This window comes from Carassius carassius, chromosome 24 (genome assembly GCF_963082965.1).
Source record: "Carassius carassius chromosome 24, fCarCar2.1, whole genome shotgun sequence".
Taxonomy (NCBI): domain Eukaryota; kingdom Metazoa; phylum Chordata; class Actinopteri; order Cypriniformes; family Cyprinidae; genus Carassius; species Carassius carassius.
The window spans coordinates 32506244-32530313 of NC_081778.1; the positions used below are offsets into that span (position 1 = coordinate 32506244).

The window sequence follows — 24070 nt, forward strand, 5'->3', positions numbered from 1 at the left end:
TGTGTGTGTGTGTGTATCTCTCTGTGTGTGTGTGTGTGTATATCTGTGTGTGTGTGTGTGTGTGTGTGTGTATATCTCTGTGTGTGTGTGTGTGTATATCTGTGTGTGTACCTGTGTGTGTGTGTATATATCTGTGTGTGTGTGTGTGTGTGTGTACCTGTGTGTGTGTGTGTGTGTGTGTGTGTATATCTGTGTGTGTACCTGTGTGTGTGTGTATATATCTGTGTGTGTGTGTATATCTGTGTGTGTGTGTGTGTATATATCTGTGTGTGTGTATATCTGTGTGTGTGTACCTGTGTACCTGTGTGTGTGTGTGTGTGTGTGTATATCTGTGTGTGTGTATATATCTGTGTGTGTGTGTGTACCTGTGTGTGTGTGTGTGCAGGTGGGCGAGGCGCTGGAGGACTGCAGGAAGCAGCTGACGCGTGTAGTGGCCGTTCTGCAGGAAGTAGCAGCAGCAGGAGCTCAGATGATCGCTCCACTGGCAGAGACAGAGGGACTGACAGCACTGAAGATAGAAGACGTGATGTTCAAAGCTGTGGACCAGGTACACACACACACACACACACACACACACACACACACACACACACAAGCGGAAAGCAGTGCAAACAACAGTAGCCAGAGAAGAAGCCATTACTCTCGTGATTGATGAATGATTCTGCTTCACCACAGTTCTGTGATGAAAAACTGTGAGAGAGAAGGCAGCAGAGATGTATCCTTCGCTGCCTTTGATATCCCACAATCCTGTGCGTTCCATTCTGTGACTGTTAAGCCAAAAAATAAAGATGGCGTCTCACATTTGTGGTCGGTGGTCAGTTTGTGTGTAAATATGTTTCTGATCAATGTTTTCCACTTTTGATGTCCTTTCTAGCGAGAAATGAATATTGCAGTAATGAAATATGCACTTAGTTGTCACCAAAACTCAATTGAATCATTAAACTCATTAAACCATTATTCTGCCTCGGAAGCCTGTCCGAAATCAGTTTCATGAGGTGCCTTTGTGCAAAAATGCTGCCTGCAAACAAAGTCGTTGCCTGAAAAAGCTTTTTGGATGCAGCCCTAGTGTGTGTCTTGTTACTTAGCCCCGCCTTGATATAATGATTGACAGGTCAGGGGCATTTTCAAATCCACACTGACTTTAACTACATTATCACAGAGTATTTAATGAAAATGCAGTTCAAACATCTTAAGTGTAAGTGTCAAAGCATTTAATAAAAAATAAAAGACATTTAAATCACTTTTTTTTTTTTTTTACCATTTTTAACTGCATTTTGCTACAGTTGCGGTAGCACGATGAAAATCCAACCTCAAGTGTCCTACTTCGAAGTCTAAATGCATTTAGGAAAAATGCCATTTAAATTATAATTTTGCTACAGTTTTTGAATCAATTTCATTTTAATTTTGCAAATTATAAAACGGTAAAATGTTTTTAATTTACATATTAAAACTAGTATAGAAAATGGAAATATAAATTACATAATTGAATTTTCATTTTGCACTAAACGTTGCACATATGTATGGGAAAATGTAAATTTACATAAATGCATTGCCATTTTACATATTGCATTTCAAAATGAATTTTGCAACCTGTATGCTTCCATAAAAAGCATCTACTAAATGTAACTGAACACAATCTTGCTAGCAAGATGGTGTAAAAAAAACATTTTTATATATATTTATTTGCTCTTTTTTCCATTGAGCACTGTCTTGTACTTTGACTTTCAGTACGTATGTATAAAAAATACATTTAGTGTGTGTGTGTGTGTGTGTGTGTGTGTGATGACAGGTGTATGGTGCTCAGGGACTCAATGCGTTCGAGTGTCTGCGTCAGTCCTGCGCTGCAGTCATCTCCACCATGAACAAGATGGCCACGGCCATGCAGGAGGGAGAATACGACGCGGAGCGGCCGCAGCGTCCGGTACACACACACACACACACTGACGGTAACGATCGCTCAATCCCATGATGCCGCTGCTCTGACTCGTGTGTCGTCTGTGCAGCGTCCTCCGGTGGAGATCCGTGCCGCTGCTGTCAGAGCCGAGATGACCGACGCCGAGGGGCTGGGAAACAAGCTGGAGGACCGAGAGACGGTCATCAGAGAGCTGAAGAAATCCCTCAAGATCAAGGTCAGATCACGGAAGACTCACGACACGTTATACACAAATAAACATGAACATACATGTACTGCAGGTACAGCATGAATATATACATCGTAAAATCTGTGAGTCACAATCCCTCAGGGTGAGGAGCTGAGCGAGGCGAATGTGCGTCTGAGTTTACTGGAGAAGAAGCTGGACACGTCGACGAGAGACGCAGACGAACGCGTGGAGAAGATCCAGACCAAACTAGACGAGGCTCTGACTCTGCTGAAGAAGAAAGAGAAGTACAGATCTCTGCTGATCTCAGATGAGCTGGGTGTGAAACGCTCCTCAATGAAAGCATTTAATGAGTGCTGTTCTCTGTCTGCAGGGAGTTTGAGGAGACGATGGACGCGCTGCAGGCCGACATCGACCAGCTGGAGGCAGAGAAGGCGGAGCTAAAGCAGAGGATCAATAACCAATCACGAGCCACCGAAGGTTTCCGAGGACCGCAAGCATCTGGAATCGCCTCCATCGTCACGGGAACCACTGCTGGTAAACACACACACACACACAAACACACATATATATATAAAAGTTGATTTATTTCACTAATTCCATTCTAAAAGGGAAACTTGTATATTATATTCATTCATTATACGCAGACTGATATATTTCAAATGTTTATTTTCTTTTTTAATTTTTATGATTATAATAGACAACTAAGGAAAATCACAAATTCAGTATCTCAGAAAAATAGAATATTACTTTAGACCAATACAAAGAAAGGACTTTTAGAAACCTTAGCCAACTAAAAAGTATAAAAATGAAAAGTATGAGCATGTACAGCACTCAATACTTAGTTGTGGCTCCTTTCCCCTGAATGACTGCAGCAATGCGGCGTGGCATGGAGTCGATCAGTCTGTGGCACTGCTCAGGTGTTATGAGAGCTCAGGTTGCTCTGATAGTGGCCTTCAGCTCTTCTGCATTCTTGGGTCTGGTATATCACATCTTCCTCTTCACAATACCCCAGAGATTTTCTACTGGGTTAAGGTCAGGTGAGTTTGCTGGTCAATTAAGAACAGGGATGCCATGGTCCTTAAACCAGGTACTGGTATCTTTGGCACTGTGTGCAGGTGCCAAGTCCTGTTGAAAAATGAAATCTTCATCTCTATAAAGTTGGTCAGCAGCAGGAAGCAAGAAGTGCTCTAAAACTTCCTGGTATACAGCTGTGTTGACCTCGGACCTCAGAAAACACAGTGGACCAACACCAGCAGATGACATGGCACCCCAAACCATCACTGACTGTGGAAACTTTACACTGGACCTCAAGCAACGTGGATTGTGTGCCTCTCCTCTCTTCCTCCAGACTCTGGGACCCTGATTTCCAAAGGAAATGCAAAATTTGCTTTCATCAGAGAACATAACTTTGGTCCACTCAGCAGCAGTCCAGTCCTTTCTGAAGCGAGACGCTTCTGACGCTGTCTGTTGTTCAAGAGTGGTGTGACACAAGGAGTGCGACAGCTGAAACCCATGTCTTGCATACGTCTGTGTGTAGTGGTTCTTGAAGCACTGACTCCAGCTGCAGTCCACTCTTTGTGAATCTCCCCCACATTTTTGAATGGGTTTTGTTTCACAATCCTCTCCAGGGTGCGGTTATCCCTATTGCTTGTACACTTTTCTTCTACCACATCTTTTCCTTCCCTTCTCCTCTCTATTAATGTGCTTGGACACAGAGCTCTGTGAACAGCCAGCCTCCTTTGCAATGACCTTTTGTGTCTTGTCCTCCTTGTGCAAGGTGTCAATGGTCGTCTTTTGGACAACTGTCGAGTCAGCAGTCTTCCCCATGATTGTCTATCCTACAGAACTAGACTGAGAGACCATTTAAAGTCTTTCCAGGTGTTTTGAGTTAATTAGCTGATTAGAGTGTGGCACCAGGTGTCTTCAATATTGAACCTTTTCACAATATTCAAATTTTCTGAGATACTGAATTTGGGATTTTCCTTAGTTGTCTATTATAATCATAAAAAGAAAATAAACATTTGAAATATATCAGTCTGTGTGTAATGAATGAATATAATAAACAAGTTTCCCTTTCTGAATGAAATCAGTGAAATCAAGTTTTTGATCATATTCTAATTATGACCAGCACCTGTATAAAGATTTAATCATTGTTTAATAGTTTATTTTTAATTATTGTTATTATGAGCTCTAAAAGTAATTAATTATTCATTTTCACACAAGAGATACTTGGTGTTGTTTCCATACAAAAATAAATCGGCATCAGCTATCGGCCAAAATCAGCTGAAAAATATCAGCATATTGGATATTTATTTTTATATTTTTATAGATATCCATTTAAACTAAACCTAATAAAAGGACTACAACTTTAACTATGGTAAACTGAAAGTGAAAACAGTAAATCTAAAGAGGTGTGTGTGTGTTCAGGGGGAATGGTGTCGGGTGTCTCTGGTGAGGTTCAGGTGGTGGACTCTCCTCTCCTCAAACAACAGATCGACGTGCAGAGACTCGCCATCACACAGCTGAAGAGTGAGAACTACAGACTGAAGGTCAGTGTGAGACACACACACACACACACACACACACTCACACACAGACTCTCTCTCACCGTCTCTGTGACCTCTGACCCTGCAGGCTGAGAGGATGCGAGCGCAGCTGTCGTCTCTGCCTCCGCTGCAGCCAGTGAACATGACCGCAGTGATGAAGGAGGCTCCGGCCGGATCTCTGTACCGCAGAACTGACCTGCTGCTCAACAACCTGCTGAAGATGAGCGCTGGCCTGAGAGTCGTCGACATCAGCGGGAAGACCTCGGGTGAGAACACACACTCACACAGACACGCACACAGACACAGACATACACACTCACACAGACACGCACTCACACAGACACACACACACAGACACACACACACGCACGCACTCACACAGACACACACACACACACGCACGCACACACACACACACACACACACACACGCACGCACTCACACAGACACACACACACACTCACACAGACACACTCACACACACACTCACACACACACACACACACACACACTCACAGCTCCTGTGGAAGAAGACAGCTGGAATACAAAATAGAGATTATTTCATTCACTTCAGAAAAAACATTGTTTTTGAAGCTAATTTCCACCATGCAATATAAAACATTATGCTTTTAAATAAAATCTCAATTATTACAAGTCATAATTATGAGGTCAACATTGTCTTTAAAAGTAATAATTTCACCTTTATCTTGTAATTACGACTTTCAAAGTCATAACTAGAGGTCGACCGATATATCGGGCCGATATTTGTCATTTTTTAATATATCGGCATCGGCCGATATCCGTGTTTAGTAGCGCCGATTTAAAGTCAGGCACGTCGGTGGGCAGCCCCGTGTTATTGGTGCGGTGGAAAGTGCTGCTGCTGCATGTGAAGCACCCCAAGCCAAAACTTTTGGAAGATTCAACAACAGTCCTTGGGAGATAAAGGTAGTCAGAGAATTTCACTCTGTAAATGGGGTGGAGAAGTTGTCAGCTCTAACAAACACTGCAGCGTGACGTTACCAAAGTAAACTGTCTCTGACGTTACTCCGCCCATCTCACAGACAGCACCGCGCTCGGAGAGACAGCTGTCCTGGAGCTGCCCAGAACCGTGAATCACATTTGTTCGGAAGCATGGTTTGATGCAGACAATAACCAGGTTTCCATCCAACTCATTTGTATTTAGGGATGTCAATATTCGATAATTTCCATGATCGATCGTCTTTTAAATTAATGATCAATTAATTACTTTAATGCTGCAAAATGCGTCTGCAGCGGTATTATTATTGTGTGCAAAAGCCACTTGGAAAAAAGCTTTCTCACCCGAATTAAAGGGGTTTTAGTCTGAATAAAAAGCTAGTAGCAGGACTGTAAAATAAATAGATGTGATTATGATAATTTGATCAAATGAAGAGAGCGCGCCATACGTTGGAGATCATTTTACTTTGTTGACTGTTTCTCGTCAAGGAGACTGCTGAATGCGCCTCTTTAAATGGTTTCGTGGTGCTCGTTGTTGTATTTTAAAACGCATCTGCAATGTTTTCAAATGACACACTATAGTAGTGGTGCAACGGATCTTCATTGATCAATATCTTCGGTTCAGCACACACGTGACCCCCGGATTGATCTCTAGTCATAACTTCCACGAAGTCTTTTTATCTCATAATTAACTTGGTAAGTAATCATTGCAACTGGTGAAAGAATCCGAATGCGCAGAGTTCTGCTCAAAAAAAAAATCTGGAGTATGTTTATCATTTCTTTTTTTTTTGTGGAAAGAAATGTTGAAAGGTAAAAGGATTTTTGATGACAGAAAATTTCTTTATAATAAGGGGAAAAAGGTTTTGATTAGAAAGAAAATATGCTTTTAGATGAGAGAAAAATTGATGAGAAATAAAAATAATTATGAAAGGCGTAAAAAGCTTTCATGAGGAACACACTTTCTGATTTAACTTTTTGTGAGGAACACTTTTTTTTTTTGTTTTTTGACGAGAAACATTTATTTAAAAAAGTAAATCATTCACTCCGCTCCAAACGGTGCGCTGGTTGATAAATGTGTAGACATGACTGTGTGTTATCTGTGTGTGCAGCGAGTGCCAGCGCTCAGCTGCTGGAGCAGACGGCCAAGATGAAGTCTCTGAGCGACGCGCTGGACAAACTGAAGGTGTGTGTGGGTGTGTGTGTGTGTGTGTGTGTGTGTGTCAGGGTGAAGTCTCTGAGCGACGCGCTGGACAAACTGAAGGTGTGTGTGGGTGTGTGTGTGTGTGTGTGTGTGTGTGTCAGGGTGAAGTCTCTGAGCGACGCGCTGGACAAACTGAAGGTGTGTGTGTGTGTGTGTGTGTCAGGGTGAAGTCTCTGAGCGACGCGCTGGACAAACTGAAGGTGTGTGTGGGTGTGTGTGTGTGTGTGTGTGTGTGTGTCAGGGTGAAGTCTCTGAGCGACGCGCTGGACAAACTGAAGGTGTGTGTGTGTGTGTGTGTGTCAGGGTGAAGTCTCTGAGCGACGCGCTGGACAAACTGAAGGTGTGTGTGTGTGTGTGTGTGTGTGTGTGTGTGTGTGTGAGGGTGAAGTCTCTGAGCGACGCGCTGGACAAACTGAAGGTGTGTGTGTGTGTGTGTGTGTGTGTCAGGGTGAAGTCTCTGAGCGACGCGCTGGACAAACTGAAGGTGTGTGTGTGTGTGTGTGTGTGTCAGGGTGAAGTCTCTGAGCGACGCGCTGGACAAACTGAAGGTGTGTGTGTGTGTGTGTGTGTGTGTCAGGGTGAAGTCTCTGAGCGACGCGCTGGACAAACTGAAGGTGTGTGTGTGTGTGTGTGTGTGTGTGTGTGTGTGTGTCAGGGTGAAGTCTCTGAGCGACGCGCTGGACAAACTGAAGGTGTGTGTGTGTGTGTGTGTGTCAGGGTGAAGTCTCTGAGCGACGTGCTGGACAAACTGAAGGTGTGTGTGTGTGTGTGTGTGTGTGTGTGTGTGTGTGTCAGGGTGAAGTCTCTGAGCGACGCGCTGGACAAACTGAAGGTGTGTGTGTGTGTGTGTCAGGGTGAAGTCTCTGAGCGACGCGCTGGACAAACTGAAGGTGTGTGTGTGTGTGTGTGTGTGTGTGTGTGTGTGTGTCAGGGTGAAGTCTCTGAGCGACGCGCTGGACAAACTGAAGGTGTGTGTGTGTGTGTGTGTGTGTCAGGGTGAAGTCTCTGAGCGACGCGCTGGACAAACTGAAGGTGTGTGTGTGTGTGTGTGTGTCTGTGAGTGTCTTTGTGTGTGTGTGTCTGTGTGTGTCTGTGTGTGTCTGTGTGTGTGTGTGTGTGTGTGTGTCAGGCTGAAGTCTTTGAGCGACGTGCTGGACGGACGGTTTGTTCTGATGATGAACTGTGTGTGTGTGTGTGTGTCAGGGTGAAGTATCGCAGCACGTCGTGTCGCAGCAGCCTGGAGCTTGTGTGTCGTCAGACTTCGCCTCGTTCCCCTCCACGTCTTTCGTGAAGGTAAGAGCACACAAACACACACGTGTGTAGCTCAGTGAGTGTGTTCGAGAGTAACGCTGCAGGTGTGTGTGTGTGTCAGGCCAAGGCGGAGCAGCAGAGCGGCTCGCTGCTGGTGGGGAAGGTGATGATTCCCTGCGCTCGTGGTGCGGAGCAGACTCACAGCCTCGTGCTGTCACAGCAGCAGCTTCAGCGCGTGCACCGCCTGCTCATGACCTAAACACATCTCCCACAATCCCACGCTCTCAGGACACACACACGCCAAAGACAGCAGCTCGTCTTCTGATCCTCCAGCTCCTAAACACAGCCTTCACCTCTCACACATCCACTGAAGTCAAGTCATTCTGACTCCTCTCACCATTCAGATCGTGACACGAAACGGCAAGATCAGTTCTGAGCCAGAAAGTCACAATTGTCGGAAAATAGTTATAGATTTGAGGTGAAGAACAAAAAAAACTTAACTGTGAGATGTAAACTCAGCATTGTGCATTTTTTAAAGTCAGAGTTAAATCACAGTTCTGACCACTCTCATAATTTTGGGTTTGCACCTCACAGTAAATAGAAATGCCAGATGAAAACTGAACATTAGAAACAATTCGATCTCAAAGTTTATATAATACAGAGATTAAAGTCAAAATTGCAAAAGAATTGTGTGGAATGAAGTCTGAATTGTGAAAGAAAGTCACTCTTGTATTTGATGATCCCATGCTGAGAAGCACTTGTGCATCAGAGGACCTCAAAAGGAGATGTTAAAGTTCTGCTTTTGTTTTTCACAGCCTGGGGATTTACAAAGACCTTTTCTTCTTGTGGTTTAATTATTCCTTTAACAGAAGACGATTTACTCCCAGCTGAACCTTGAATTAATACCACTCTATTACAGTAATGCCACAACGCTTTCAATACTTTAAACGGTTCACGGATATCTTTGCTTCCATGCTTTGCTTTTCTATTTAGTCTGATCGTTTGTTTCACTTTTCATATAATGAGGCATCAAGATTTGTTTCTTGTCATTTCATGAATAAACCCTTGGTGAAGGAAGTTAAACTGGTAACCGTACTAACGCTGTAATGAAGTTCAGGTGAAACGCAGGGCTGTAGGGAAGAGATCAGTAGGTTTGGATGATAATGGTAGGTTTGCACTAGTAACTCACTCAGATATTAGAGTTAAAGGACCAATCAATCAAGAGCCACGGATATATACGAGACACTCGTTTGACACTCATGATTTATGCAAATCAGAAGCACAAGTGTGTTTTCACTTATTTAACACCTTTTACAAATGTTTTGTGACTCTTCTGATCTTCTCTCTAAATGATTTGCTTTATTCTCTTAGATGGTTGGTTTAGTGTTTTAATAGTTTATGTATTTGGCATGTTTCTCAATGGAAGCGATTGCAATAAAATTGGAAAGAAAAAAAACACTTTTTGTGTTTGTGTGTTAATTTTAATCCACACAATGTTTAACTTTAACCAAAATAATACACAGTTTCCTGCTCTAAAACTCATCTAAAGCTACTTCTGATAACGAGGCCAGTGAGTGTTATAAAATAATGAATAGTATCATTTTTCTTTTGATAAAATGTGAAAACTGCTCCCATATGGGGTTGTATCTCTGCTACAATTCTGAGTGCAAAATATATTTTGAGTGCGCAAAAGTGCGTATTGCAAAAAAAGAAATACTTTGAGCGCACGAAAATCAACTTTGGATTTAAAAGTAGTTTTGGGGTTTGGTTTGCGTGCGTGCAGAATGCAGTTTTGCACACTCAGAATTGTGGCAGAGATATAACCCCATACTCCCACACACCCAAACAATCCGTGACGTCACACATAGGTTTCCGAAGAGCGGTGTTGAAGCCAAAAGTGGGCGGAGCCGGCCGTCGCCACCTAAGCAGCGTGTCACTCCCGGATAATTGAAAATGGGCAAAAAGGCGGGAGCTAGTTGCTGAAGCCACGCCCACCTAGCGCGACCGCGGTGACAGCAGCTGCAATCCACCTGTCACTCAAGTGGCCACGCCCTTAATTATGCATAAGGCTTAATATAATTTAAAGGATGTTATAAATAAATTCACCCCCTCACAGTTTTCATGAAGAGCAAAATTTGCTATATAGACTGAAATCACCGACTCCTTTTTGCAGCCAGCCTCTAGCGGCCAGTCGATGAATTACAGTTTAAGTCACTTCCGTATGGGCTTCACGACAGAGAGCGGGAGGTTGGTGCTTGCTTAAAGGGACAGTAACACTGCACTTTTTTGTTCTGTTGACTTCCATTCATACGCATGCGAATGCATCAGACCTGGAAATGCAAGCTTGTGCAAAAATTTTTGCATTTCGCTGCGTTCCAAAGTTCAAGTTTGGTGAACTCTGACCTGCGAATTCTCATCACGTGAAGATGTGGGACCAGTAGAAGGTTCGATAGGTCACTGTGTAGCGGTGCTGTAGCACAGCGTCCTATTTTACATAATACATCTTTAAAGGATTGTGAAAATAAAATAAGAAGCTGCATGGTTCACAGTGTCAATGGAAACAGGAAAAGATGGTACATTTGAATGCAGAAACATTTTATTGTTTTTATTGCTAGTGTGTATATATATAGAGACAGAGAGTACAATATAATACAATGTTTTTCTACGCCATCGCAAAAGACACAGTACAAGCACATCAGAATCCATGTTGTGATAAATGAAACCTTGGTGCCTGATGTCATATCCTGCTCCCGCACATTCTCACAGCGGTGCCCGAAAAAAAATTCTGCACATTGAAAGTCTTGGTCCTTTAGACCTAGAAAAATGCATGCAGAAACATTGATAAAACAAATGCATACATTTGTAAGATGTATGGTAAATGCATAAATCTAAAGTGTAAATGTAAAAAAAAAAATCAGAAATCTTATGCTAAAACAGAAGTTTCAGATTTAGTTTTTGAGACAAAAGAAAGTTTATTTTTCATTTTGTAAGTGATGGAAGTGCTTTAGATTGAATCACAAAGAGCAGCAAAGAGTTTAGAATGGTTCAAATCATAGCATGTGATTTCAGTGCCAGCGTTAAAGCGTGTTAAACAGATTCCTCAGAAAAGGGCGCTGAAGAAATCGAGTTTCTCATCTTTAGTCTCAGCAGCAGGGCAGAACGGAGGAGGAATCATCTGCTCCGGGTCCCCAATCCCCTTCACCGCATTAAAATAGCTGAAAACATGAAGATTATGACTAAGGTCAGAGAATACACTGCAGTGATTCAGACAGATGCATAAGAACACAGTGTAGAATTTGATTTTGTCCGTTTATGTTTATGCTTCTTGTCAAATATGAACCGTGTCTTACGTTGTGACGATCCAACCAATCCTTGCACTGTAGTACAGCGTGCACACTGGGAAGCAACCGTACTCTGTGACTGTGACCAGGTATTTACCTGCAGAAAAAACATCATTTACTAAATATATGCATTGATTTTAACAGTACACCACACAGCAGTTCTGATGAGCACTTCTGTAGATGAAACATGAATCAGCACTGATGCATTGCTCATCTAAAACCCTTCAGCTAGAAACGGTACGTGCAGTGTTTTCCTTTGTAATGTGACTGATTCCTGTGAAGCAGTATAAACAATAAAACAGGCTGTAGGATGGGTTTGATTTCATTCGGTTCATCTGCATGAAATGGTTTAGAAGTTGCATCCTGTTTTATAAAGGGAAAATCATTCTGCATCCTACATATGTTTGTGAAATATTTATAAAATAAATTTTATGATATAATTTTTTTTAAATATTATAACATTTGCTATTTCATTGTTTCTTTAACTACAATTTAAATATTTTTATTATTTACATATTATTTCATTTTAGAATTTTTTTAATTAATAGAAAAACCTCATGCATCATACAGATTTTTATTATAATTTTTTAATGCATTTTAAATAATGTTTTATTCATTTTTATTCCGTATTTAACTTTATGAATAATTATTTATTTTTCTCACAAAATGCTATGCATCTTGTTTTATTAATGGCAAATTATCTTAAATACATCCTGCGTCCTTCAGATATTACAATTATAATTTTATTAGAACTCATTTATTGTAAAGTGATTTGGGTGTACAGCAATTCCCAGAGCGCTGTATAAATGCATCATTCATCGATTTCTGTTACTGGATTCTTCAGCCTGTTGAGTTACGGTTTAATTCACCTCCGGTCTCAGGTACATCTCCCTTCCAGGTGTTGACTAGCAGACCTTCCTTACGTGATGAGGATCCTCCCAGAATCACCTGCGACTGCAGCGAGGCATTATGGGGAATGTGGAAGGGGTGGAACTGGACATGGAGAGGATTCTTCTGACACGTCTGGTTCCTGTCATCGATGGTATAAACCACACCCTGAGCAAACAAACAAAGAAAGCATTAGAAACACACATTTAATTATATGAAAGCCCGTTTCTGCCATGTGATAATAATAATAATAATAATAATAATAATAATAATAAAGTTTTGGTAAATCATATTTATCATTTACAAAGTTTTATGATTATGAGAAAAATTGATATGATGACATAAAGTCATCATAGTAAATAATTATTAAATCAAAACGATGACAAGTCATTATTATGAGATAATCCATATGATTACATAAAAAGTCATGATTATAAGATAAATAATTGCAATTCTGACAGTCAAAATTATGAGATAAAAACAAAAAATCATGACATAAAACGTCAATGATGAGATACATCGAAGTCATGAAAAAAAGACATAACCATGAGATAAAAAGTGAAAATTGTCAAAAGTCCTAATTACGAGATAAATTAAAACGTATAAGTCAAAATTATGACAAAAGTAAATTACAAGATAAAAAGTCAAAATTGTGACAGTAAATAGAGATACAAAAACTAAATTTTGATATAAAAGTCATGATTATGATAAGTTGAAAATAATTGTGACTGTTTTATCTCATGATGGACTATCAATTAAATTCGGACAGTAACAATTATGAGATAAAAATAAAAATATGACATTAAAAGTCAATTTAGAAAATTCAACATCATGACTAAGTCATGAGATAAAAAGTTGCAATTATGACAAGTCATTATTATGATATAAGTTGTAAGTCGATTATGAGACAAAAAGTCAAATTTATGACAAAAAATGGCAAAGCCATAATATGGTAAAAGCTCAAATTATGATAAAAAATTATTTTGAGATTAAAGCCATAATTATCAGATCAAAAATCAAGATTATGGCATAAACAGTAATAATTCTCAAATAAATCAAAAATATGTATAAAAAAAGAAAAGAAAAAGTGCATTATGAATTATATGAACCTATTAAAAGGTTAAAATGAATAATCAAATGTATGACATAAAAGGCCATTATGATAAATAATTATACTAACAACATTAATGATGACATTTAAACAGTTTTGGTTCAGTTAGCATCTGGTGAATTTGGTAAATGTTTATTTAGATACTTATAGATACAATTAAACGTCAGCACACTTTCTGTGTAGTTTAGAGACTTTTCTATGAATTTCATTTACACGTATCAAACAGAGCGCATGCTTTTGAATGATATTCTCTATATACTGAAGCTGCACGGATGAGGATGTGGAGTGAAGTTTGTGTTCGTGCTTCACCTTCTTAAACAGGAACAGTAAATCCACATGGATCGATCTGTTCTGAACATGAACCGTCTCCCATAAACGGATGCGCTGGCCCAAAGCATCATAAAGATATTTGGCCACTGCCCAGATCTGCCCATCTTCAGTGCTCTGAAACACACCCGGTTATGCTTTATATACACAGACACATCATACAACAAGTCCTGCATTCCTTTACAATGACCTGCTGGTGAATCATACAATCAAACTGAACAAACTGATTATCATGCAAGTAGATTCGCAATGCATCATGGGAGTGGATGTCATTAATGAGCTCTTCTCTGCGGTCTTCATATAATGTTTAATATGTCATAACTCACCAAGCTCATAGAGCCAGACAGCAGCCGTGGAGTTTCTGTGACACACACAACATGATTTACTTTACAAAAACTCTACTTCCTAATTGTAATTTATTACAATACACATTCTACTTTTAGAGTATATTTGATCCTGTCTTGTTTATAACGATGATTTAAATAAGATAATCGTGTACCATATTGCTATAAAAAATACAAAGAGTGAGAAAATATCATTAATTCCTTGTATTTAACAGCATAGAGTGTATTAAACGTTATATTACTTCAAGGGTTCCCAAACTGGGTTCATGTGACAAGCTAATAATAACTTTATTCTTAAAAATGTACAATTTAAATCATTCTAAAAGCATCAATCAAAATATAAAACTTACTTGAGTAAATATTTTGTTTGTTTACCAACATCAGAGAAGCATGAACATACAAGCGTGATACATCATCATTACAAGTTTGAAAGAAAAGCCTTCCAAAGACAGAAATGCATGGTTAAATAAACTACAGAGTGATCATTCAAATAAACATGAATGTGTTTGTCAGGGGTTGGTCAATGCTGAAATGATTTTTGTAAATCAGTGTAGCACCTGATTGTTACCTAAAACTGAAACTTGCTTGTTCTGAAAAATGTTTGAAATGAACTAAACAACATCTGACATAAAACTATTTTAAGACTTACGGCATTTCTGCGGTGTTTGTGCCGAGCATCTTCCAGTCAGAAGCAGCACCGAACACAAAGCCAGCAGCGTCTTCATGTTTCCAGCCCAGATATCTGAACTTCACTGCGATCTTCAGCTGATCTCACTGCATTTAACACATCCAGGACTTCCTCATCTCAGTCCAGAATCCACGCCTGCTCCTCCATCACAAGAGCTCAAATCAACAGCAGCTCGGAGACCGTGGAGAGATTAATGCTTTAATATAACATTCACTGTTTATTATTCCACATACTGAGTATCAGCCCTGGAACCGATTAATGTGCATCACTTTCATTTGTGATTAATGCAATTTGATTTATTTAGGGCTATTTGTATTAGATTTTATTATCTTCATATTTTATATCTTATATTAAAAATGTTCACTATTTCAAATCACTGTTTTCTGTTTGAATCTCTGTTACAGTGTAATGTATTTCTGTGATCCTTCCTCCAGTCTTCAGTGTCACATGATCTTCAGAAATCATGAAAATATGATGATTCACTGCTCTTGCTGTACTTTGAACCAAATAAATGCAGGCTTGAGTAGAAGAGACTTCAAAAATATAAAAAATCTTACTTTTCAAAAAACTTTAACTGGTAGTGTAGTTACACTAACTTACTACATTTCACTTTTTACTTTTTAGACAGGGTAACTTGTAATCTGTAACCTATTATGTTTCCAAAATAACCTTTCCAACACTGGATATCACCAAACATAACTAATACAATCACTCACAGATTTGCTAATCACAGTTTTTTTAATTCCTTCGATATTTTCATCTGTCAGAAATATTGCTATTTACTTTTCTGTTGTTTACAATCAGTCATTATTAACTGAACTTCAGGTGTGTATATACAGTACAGACCAAAAGTTTGGAAACATTACTATTTTTAATGTTTTTGAAAGAAGTTTCTTCTGCTCATCAAGCCTGCATTTATTTGATCAAAAATACAGAAAAAACTGTAATATTGTGAAATATTATTACAGTTTAAAATAATTGTTTTTAAATTCATTATACTTTAAATGATCATTTATTTCTGTGATGCAAAGCTGAATTTTTAGGCTCATTATCACATGATCCTTTAGAAATCATTCTAATATGATGATTCATTATCAAAGCTGGAAACTGTTCTGCTGCTTAATATTTGTTCAGAACATGTGATACTTTTTTAGGATACTTTGACGAATAAAAAGTACAAAAAAAAAAAAGCTATGTTTTTAAAATATAAATATTTTGTAATAACAATATACACTACTGGTCAGTAATTTGGGGTCGGTCATTTTTTTTCTTTTTTTTAATAAAATCAATACTTTTATACAGCAAGGATGTGTTAAATTGATAAAAAGTGAAAGTAACGAAAATATTATTAGAATATATATTTTAACCTTTTATTGATCAAATATATTAGACAGCAGAACTGTTTTCAACACTCATAATAAATCAGAATATTAGAATGATTTCTAAATGATCATGTGATCGACTGATGTTACATGTGACACTGAAGAATGGAGGAATGATGCTGAAAATTCAGCTTTGCATCACAGGAATATATATATATATATTTTTTTTAAGTATATTCAAATAGAAAACTATTATTTTAAGTTCTAATAATATTTCACAATATTACTGTTTTTTCTGTATTTTTGATCAAATAAATGCAGGCTTGATGAGCAGAAGAAACTTCTTTCAAAAACATTACAAATTGTAATGTTTCTAAACTTTTGGTCTGTACTGTATATATATATATATATATATATATACTGTTGATTCTGAGGGTGAGGGTGATTTGCAGATGTTTTCAGACACATGACACTCCGGAGCATTAATGATGACACTGTCATATGACTCTGTTTGATCATGACCCAGGTATTTCACAATGTGGAACAGCATGCATTGCATCCAAAGGTTATTGTTGTCAGCTTATAATAACAGTCCCTTCCTCATTTCTCAAATGCCACCCTGGAACACAAGACAGTCATAAGGGTACATTTTTTTGAGACGCTCAGGACAGTTGACAGGCTGTTCAGGGCGCACACAGAGATGTGTTTTAAAGTGCTTAAAAACGATTTTTTTTTTTTTACCAACAAATGCATACAAAATATGTCAAAATACCATCTTGGAGAGTGTGTTCTAAAAAACTGTGGTTATGGTTAGTGAAAGTAAACAGTTGAGAAAGAAATCGGATGTGTATCATTATAATGGATGCTCTGTCTCTTAAGCTACATGAAAGAATATTAAACGTGGCAGTGCAAGTACAATAAATAATAAACTTAAGAGCAGCATTAATTCTGGTTTTAGATGAAGGATAGCTGGTTGTTAAGCAGTCTGATGGCTTGAAGATAGAAGCTGTTCTTCAGTCTGGTTGTCCGAGATCAGATGGATCTTAAGCATCTGTCAGATGGCAGTGTGGCAAACAGGTGCTGAGCAGGGTGAGTGTGGTCCTTGATGATGCTGCAAGCCTTTCTCAAGCAGCGAGTTTGATAGATGTCCTGTAAGGCTGGGAGTTTATGTCCAATGATGAGTTCTGCTGTTTTCTTACCACTCGCTGAAGAGCTTTGCTGTCAAAAGCATACATAACCATACAGTGATGCAGCCAGTCAGAATGCTCTCTATAGTGCAGCGGTAGAAATTTAACATGATGTTGGAGGAGATGCCAAACCTCTTCAGCTGACGGGCTGTTCTCACTATGGTCTCTGAATGAAGGGCTCCAGTAGACACAAGGTGACTTCCTGTTGTCCACGATCATCTCCTTGGTCTTGCTAATATTGTTATCAGCACACCATGTTGTGAGTTCATTAACCTCATCTCTGCAGGGTGTATAACGTGTGAATATATCCTCTATTGTATTCTACAACAAAAACAATCAGAGCGCCTTATCACTACTTTTAATTTGATTTCCTGAATCTGCCATTATCTTATAGCTCGTTAGCACCGCCAGCGTGGTTGCAACTAATCCCGCGTGCATTGCTACTACTCCATTCAATACCATTGCTTTACTCACTGTTACTTGCTTTAATGGCAGATGCATGTCTACTTTTGAGTACAGGTGAAGACACGTTGACTATTTTTAAAGTTTGGGCTCTTAAACATTAGATCACTCACACCCAAAGCAGTTTTTGTAAATGAAATGATCACAGATAATAGTTTTGATGCACTCTGCTTGACTGAAATCTGGCTAAAACCAAATGATTTTCTCAATGTTACCCAGAAAACAGGATACAGGTTTAAATCATTAAAAATACTTCTGCTTAATGTTACACTGTCAGATAAGCAAAAAAATATATTGTATCTCTTGCTCTGGCTACAGAATTCCATATACCACCAGGGCCGTATACAGAATTCCTAAAATAATTTGAAGATTTCCTCTCAGACCTATTGGTTACAGTGGATAAAGCACTACTAGTCTGAGATTTTAATATTCACAGTGATAATTCAAATGATGCATTAGGACTTGTGTTTACTGACCTAATAAACTGTTTTGGAGTCAAGCAAAATTTTACCGGACCCACTCATCATTTTAATCATACGCTAGATTTAATTATATTGCATGGAAACGATCTTACTGATATAGATATCGTACCTCAAAGTGATGATGTTACCGACCATTTCCTTGTATCGTGCATTCTGTGTATTAAAAGGTCCCGTTCTTCGTGATCCCATGTTTTAAACTTTAGTTAGTGTGTAATTTTGTTGTTAGAGTATAACAAAACTAACTAAAGCTCAAAGTTCAATGCCAAGCGAGATATTTTATTTAACAGAATTTGTCTACATCGAACGACCAGTTTGGACTACATCCCTCTAGTTCCTGCAGTAATGACCATAGGAATACACAATACACAATACTTATATAGATATCTCACAATACACAATCGTGTTTCCAGGAGGGCAGCGTGCGCTCAGCTGCTGTCAAATCACAACACAAGAACCGCTGGCACAATCAGAACTCGTTACGTATTTCTGAAGGAGGGACTTTATAGAACAAGGAAGACATCAGCCCGTTTTTATGACAACAGCGGTATACAGATAAGTGAATTGTGTGAAAAATACTGTGTTTTTTTAGACGTGAAACATGAACACGTTATATTGCACACTGTAAACACAATCAAAGCTTAAAAAAAACACGAAAAACATGACCTTTAATTATTAACTATATAGCTTTGCATTATCATCCGGGCAGAAATATTGTTCCAGCCACCAAAGACAGTTTCGCAAATGCGTCAGTAACATCGTCATTTTGAGGTGCGATATCTATATAAGTAAGATTGATTCTTCACTGCTTGTTTTTTCTGCTGCAAACCTCTGTCGAGAAAATATTTCAGATATAAATGTTATATATATATATTAGTTTTTTAGGCTATTTTTACTATGGTAAATCTTTGTTTAGTTTTACTATTTATTATTATTTTCTTAGGCTGATATGTCAAAATTGCACTGCAAATGTTTTTTTTGGTTTGCTATTTATTATTATTTTTTAGGCTGATATTTCAAAATTGATCTACAGTTGTAAATGTTTTACTGACTTTAAAAATCTATGCAAAAAAGGATGTTAATCTTTGCCTGACATTATTTATATTGTGCCGATTTGTATTCTCAGAATATTTGTTGCTTGTAAACACATAAATAAAAACATTCCATTATTACATCACTGTAAAACACACAATTAAAACAGGGACAGCCAGAATAAGGCAGAAAATATCATTTATAGATTCTATTCTGTAAAAAAGGTGTAAATTAGCACTGTGTTATACATATATTTTGTATGTGAAAATGCACTAACAAGATGGCTTGAAAAATACACAAACCATATATTGTTGTAATCATGTGTTTATTGTTTCACGGTTTAGCAAAGCAAGGCAAGGGAAGTTTATTTATATAGCATATTTACACTATGGTAATTCAAAGTGCTTTACATAAAAGAATATATATATATATATATATATTTATATATATATATATATATATATATATATATATATATATATATATATATATATATACATTTTATACTTAAAATGTATTTAAAGGTTTTTAAATGAGTTTAAAAATGTAAAAAGAAGAAGAAGAAGAAGAAAAAGACTATACATACAATATAGTGCAATCAGTTCGGACATTGCACAGTGCTCATTCAATAAATGCACAGCTAAACAGATGAGTTTTAAGTCTAGATTTAAATGTGACTAGTGTTTTAGCACATCTGATCTCTTCTGGAAGCTGATTCCAGCTGCGGGCAGCATAGTAACTAAAGGAGGACTTCCCTTGTTTTGTGTGAACCCTTGGTATTTCTAACTGACTCGATCCTAATGATCTGAGTGCTCTGTTAGGTTTATATTCAGTGGGCATATCTGAAATATATTTCGGTCCTAGGTCATTTAGTGACTTATATACGAGTAAAAGTACTTTAAAATCAATTCTAAATGTAACTGGAAGCCAGTGTAAGGACCTGAGGACTGGTGTGATATGCTCAGATTTTCTGGTTCTAGTCAGAATCCTGGCAGCAGTGTTCTGGATGAGCTGCAGCTGTCTAATGGTCTTTTTGGGAAGGCCGGTGAGGAGCCCATTACAATAGTCCACCCTGCTGGTGATGAAGGCACGAACTAGTTTCTCCAAGTCTTGACTGGAAACAAAACATCTAATTCTTGTAATGTTTTTTAGATGATAGTATGCTGATTTAGTTACTGCTTTGACATGACTATTGAAACTAAGGTCTGTCTCCAGAATCACACCAAGATTCCTGACTTGATTTTTAGTTGTTTGACCCCTAGAGTCAAGGTATGCATTCACCTTGAACACTTCATCTTTGTTTCCAAATGCAATGACTTCAGTTTTTTCCTTGTTTAACTGAAGAAAGTTCTGGCACATCCAACTAATAATTTCATCAATGCATTGGCAGAGGGAGTCAATGGCGCTGTAGTCATTTGGAGATAAGGCTAGGTAAATCTGGGTATCATCAGCATAGCTGTGATAGGCAATTTGGTTCTTTCTCATTATTTGACTTAATATACAGGCTATATGAACATATACAGGCTAAACAAGAGTGGTACAAGAATTGAGCCTTGTGGGACTCCACTTGTCATGGACGTCCACTTAGACTTATGCTCTCCTAGACTCAGTCAGATAATAGCCTCTCCCTTCTAAAGTATGACCTGAACCATTTGAGTACCATCCCAGAAAGCCTGACCCAGTTTTCCAGTCTCTCTAGTAGTATGTTATGATCGACAGTGTCAAACGCAGCACTGAGATCTAGTAGTACCAGCACCAGAATTATAATTTAAGTGAATATCATTTATTATCTTGATAAGCACTGTCTCTGTGCTGTGATGTGGTCAGAAACCAGATTTAAAATTGTTCAGGTTTGTTGAGCTGATTAAAGACTACCTTTTCAATAATCTTGCCTATAAAATAAATATTTGATATTGGTTAATAATTTCTCAAAATGTAGTTATCAAGATCTTTTTCAGGAGGTGCTTAACGACTGCAGTTTTCAGGGAGTTTGGAAATGGCGTTCACCACTTCTAAGAGATCTGCCTCCGAACAGTTAAGGACCCTTTTAAGGAAAAAAATATGTGGGATGTGTGTCAAGATAGCAGGTTGACGATTTTAGGTGCTGCACTATGTCTTCCAAAAATTTTAGTCATCGATGTAACATTTGGGCTTTTTTTTCCAATTTTCTTTTATTCAATAACAGATGGATGCCTCTGTCCATATAAGGGATTTCATGGTGCGTCACAAGTTATTACTTCTACTAATCCATTTTGGACTTTCTGCAAGAGAGCACCCTCCAGCATCTGGTGTGAATGAAACATACATAATGTCTCATTGGTTAGAGCATGGCGCAAACTCATATCGTTGTGCCTCTTCTAGGAACTCAACCGTGACTAACAGGCACTGGCCTTGGCGCAATGGATAGCGCATTGGACTTCTTGCCAAATCTAGCGATGTGATTCATGTAAATATAATAAATCTTGGTTTATTTGTTAAAAAACAAATTGCAGATCCCAGGTTAAATGACTCTTCATCCTGAACAATTGTCAATGAAAACGTGACTCTCAATGCAAATAACTAATTTCTTTGAATTTTCAGTATTTGTGTAAATCTATTAGACATGCATCATTAGCATAACAAATTCATGAATATGCAAAAATGAGTGTGTTTGCATTTGTTACTGCAGCAAAAACTACATGGGTTAATAAAACATCATCTGATCTCCTAAACAGCTTTACATCAACCCAGAGCTCGTTTGTCACTGTCTGTTTTAAAGTAAACAAATGAAGAGGAGTGTTCAGCAGAAAAAACCTGTCAGCATTTACTCATCCTCATGCAACCTGGACAAAGAAGCATCATGAAGCTATTGCTCAATTATCTTTACAGAATCATAACATTAAAGAAAACAGTAAGACTCAAGCACTATTTTTCATATCATCTGAACCCATCTGAACAATCGTAGGAAAAATTAAAACTACACATACAGTATATTATACTAAATATTTTTAATAATATAAATATAAAAATATAAAATATAAAATAAAATAATAAAAAATCGAAAATTTTTATGTGTAAAATCTAAAAAAACAAATCTGCAAAACAAATCTGCAAATCTACAAAAAAAAAAAAAAAATTGCACAGCAATGAAGAGGTGAAACTCTAAAACATACTGAGGTGCCCTTGAGCAAGGCATCAAACCCCCAACTGCTCCCCGGGTGCCGCAGCATAAATGGCTGCCCACTGCTCCGGGTGTGTGCTCACAGTGTGTGTGTGTGTTCACTGCTCTGTGTGTGTGCACTTTGGATGGGTTAAAAAGCAGAACATGAATTCCGAGTATGGGTCACCATACTTGGCTGTATGTCACGTCACTTTCACTTTCACAAATCAAACACTTTTAAGATTAAAATGACATGAAATGACCATTATAACCAGTAGATGGAAGCATGATCACTCATCAGTTCAGTTGCCATTTCCACTCCCTAGTTTTTGCCTGGTCTTGCTTTTGAATTACTTATAAAATTATTATTATACCGTTTAGTTTTTTTTTCTCTTTTCTTCTTAAAATTTTTACTGTACTAAAGTATGAATAAATAAGTTCAATAATAATGGTATAATAATTAAATAATAATGTATTAATTTGTCTTTAACTGGTAGAAGCTGCTACATTTATTCAGCCAGCAGACTTGGAGCTGCTGTAGGATTGTACTCTGAATTTATTTAGCATCACTTAATGCACAGCTCTATTTTGACATCGGCTGGTCGGATAATTAATTCCGTCCATTGCTGCACTATTTATTACTGTCAATCATAGCAATGACTGCGTAACCATTTAGCTGATTCACTAGCTAATTTTTTACCCTCACGTTTGTCCAGTATACATGGACAAAAAAAAAAAAAAAAAAACTTCAAATTTTAAATGGATTATGAGATTTTTTTTTTTTTTAAGGGAAGATCTTTGAGTGCACAGAACACCGTAAACTTGTGAAAACAATTAGTTCAGAACGGATTCTGGATAACCTAGAGTAAATATCTCTGATCTGATTTCTACATGACATGCCACTATGTAAATAATTAAGATAAAAAAAACCAAGCTGATATTTAATGTGTACTCTTGGGGGCCCTCTGTTGGCCACGGGGCCCTAAAGAGTTGATTAGTCGCTTATGCCTTGGGCGCCTCTCCCATGCAAATAACTAATTTCTTAAATTTGACGCATCATTAGCTTAACAAATTCATGAATATGCAAACATGAATGTGTTTGCATTTGTTAATGCAGTAAAGACTACACGAGTTAATAAAACATAATCTGATCTCCTAAACAGCTTTACATCAACCCAGAGCTCATTTGTCATTGTCTGTTTTAAACTAAACAAATGAAGAGTAGAGTTCAGCAGGAAAAATCCTGTCAGCATTCACTCATCCTCATGGAAACTGGACGAAGAAGCATCATGAAGCTATTGCAAAATTATCTTTACAGATATCATAACCAGATCATCTGAACCAAACAGGACAGACAGACATTTCAATGGTCTTATTGTCAGGGTGGGTGCAGTATTTCATACTCAGGGAAGCTTGGGTTATACATAAAACTGGTTACAGCATTTATGAGGGACATCTGTGTATATAATAATATCCTTAGAAGCTGTGCTGAAATAACAGGAGGATGCAAGATGCAAGTAAACACAGTTTAATAAATGAAAGTCAGAAGTAAAGACACAGGTCGGGGACAAGCAATCAGGTGGTAGTCGAAGCAGGGACGAGATGGCGATCCGGTGGTGGTGCGGTGAAGAGCGTGCTGGAGAAACCCAGGAACTGTGGAACATCCAGACGACAC

The 24070-nt window shown here is 38.1% G+C and overlaps 2 protein-coding genes across 7 annotated transcripts in view; one reads left to right on the forward strand and one right to left on the reverse strand.

Moving 5' to 3' along the window:
- The window catches only part of dctn1a (dynactin 1a), a 30853-nt gene extending 22375 nt beyond the window's left edge, over positions 1–8478 (forward strand). For all 6 annotated transcript variants that reach the window (XM_059508611.1, XM_059508615.1, XM_059508614.1 and 3 more), the window contains 10 exons: positions 386–547; positions 1790–1921; positions 2004–2129; positions 2244–2386; positions 2473–2636; positions 4530–4651; positions 4737–4914; positions 6733–6806; positions 8028–8117; positions 8197–8478. In XM_059508611.1, coding sequence (XP_059364594.1) covers positions 386–547; positions 1790–1921; positions 2004–2129; positions 2244–2386; positions 2473–2636; positions 4530–4651; positions 4737–4914; positions 6733–6806; positions 8028–8117; positions 8197–8334 — 1329 coding nt within the window. In that variant the 3' untranslated portion in view covers positions 8335–8478. The remainder of the gene's footprint in view (positions 1–385; positions 548–1789; positions 1922–2003; positions 2130–2243; positions 2387–2472; positions 2637–4529; positions 4652–4736; positions 4915–6732; positions 6807–8027; positions 8118–8196) is intronic.
- A 2240-nt stretch (positions 8479–10718) lies between these two features.
- On the reverse strand, positions 10719–14963 carry LOC132103766 (ependymin-like). The gene is made up of 6 exons (XM_059508862.1): positions 14736–14963; positions 14069–14103; positions 13725–13859; positions 12286–12472; positions 11426–11513; positions 10719–11290 (listed from the first exon to the last, which is right to left on the reverse strand). The coding sequence occupies exons 1-6, from the start codon at positions 14809–14811 to the stop codon at positions 11176–11178; spliced, it is 636 nt and encodes a 211-aa protein (XP_059364845.1). The 5' UTR covers positions 14812–14963; the 3' UTR covers positions 10719–11175.
- Positions 14964–24070: the final 9107 nt, after the last annotated feature.

Coding starts and splice junctions, on each gene's coding strand:
- LOC132103766 (XM_059508862.1), bottom strand. CDS start 14,811: ATGAAGACGCTGCTGGCTTTGTGTTCGGTGCTGCTTCTGACTGGAAGA. Junction 14,104..14,735: donor ACAAACACCGCAGAAATGCC/GTAAGTCTTAAA, acceptor TGTGTGTCACAG/AAACTCCACGGCTGCTGTCT. Junction 11,291..11,425: donor ATTGGTTGGATCGTCACAAC/GTAAGACACGGT, acceptor TCATGTTTTCAG/CTATTTTAATGCGGTGAAGG.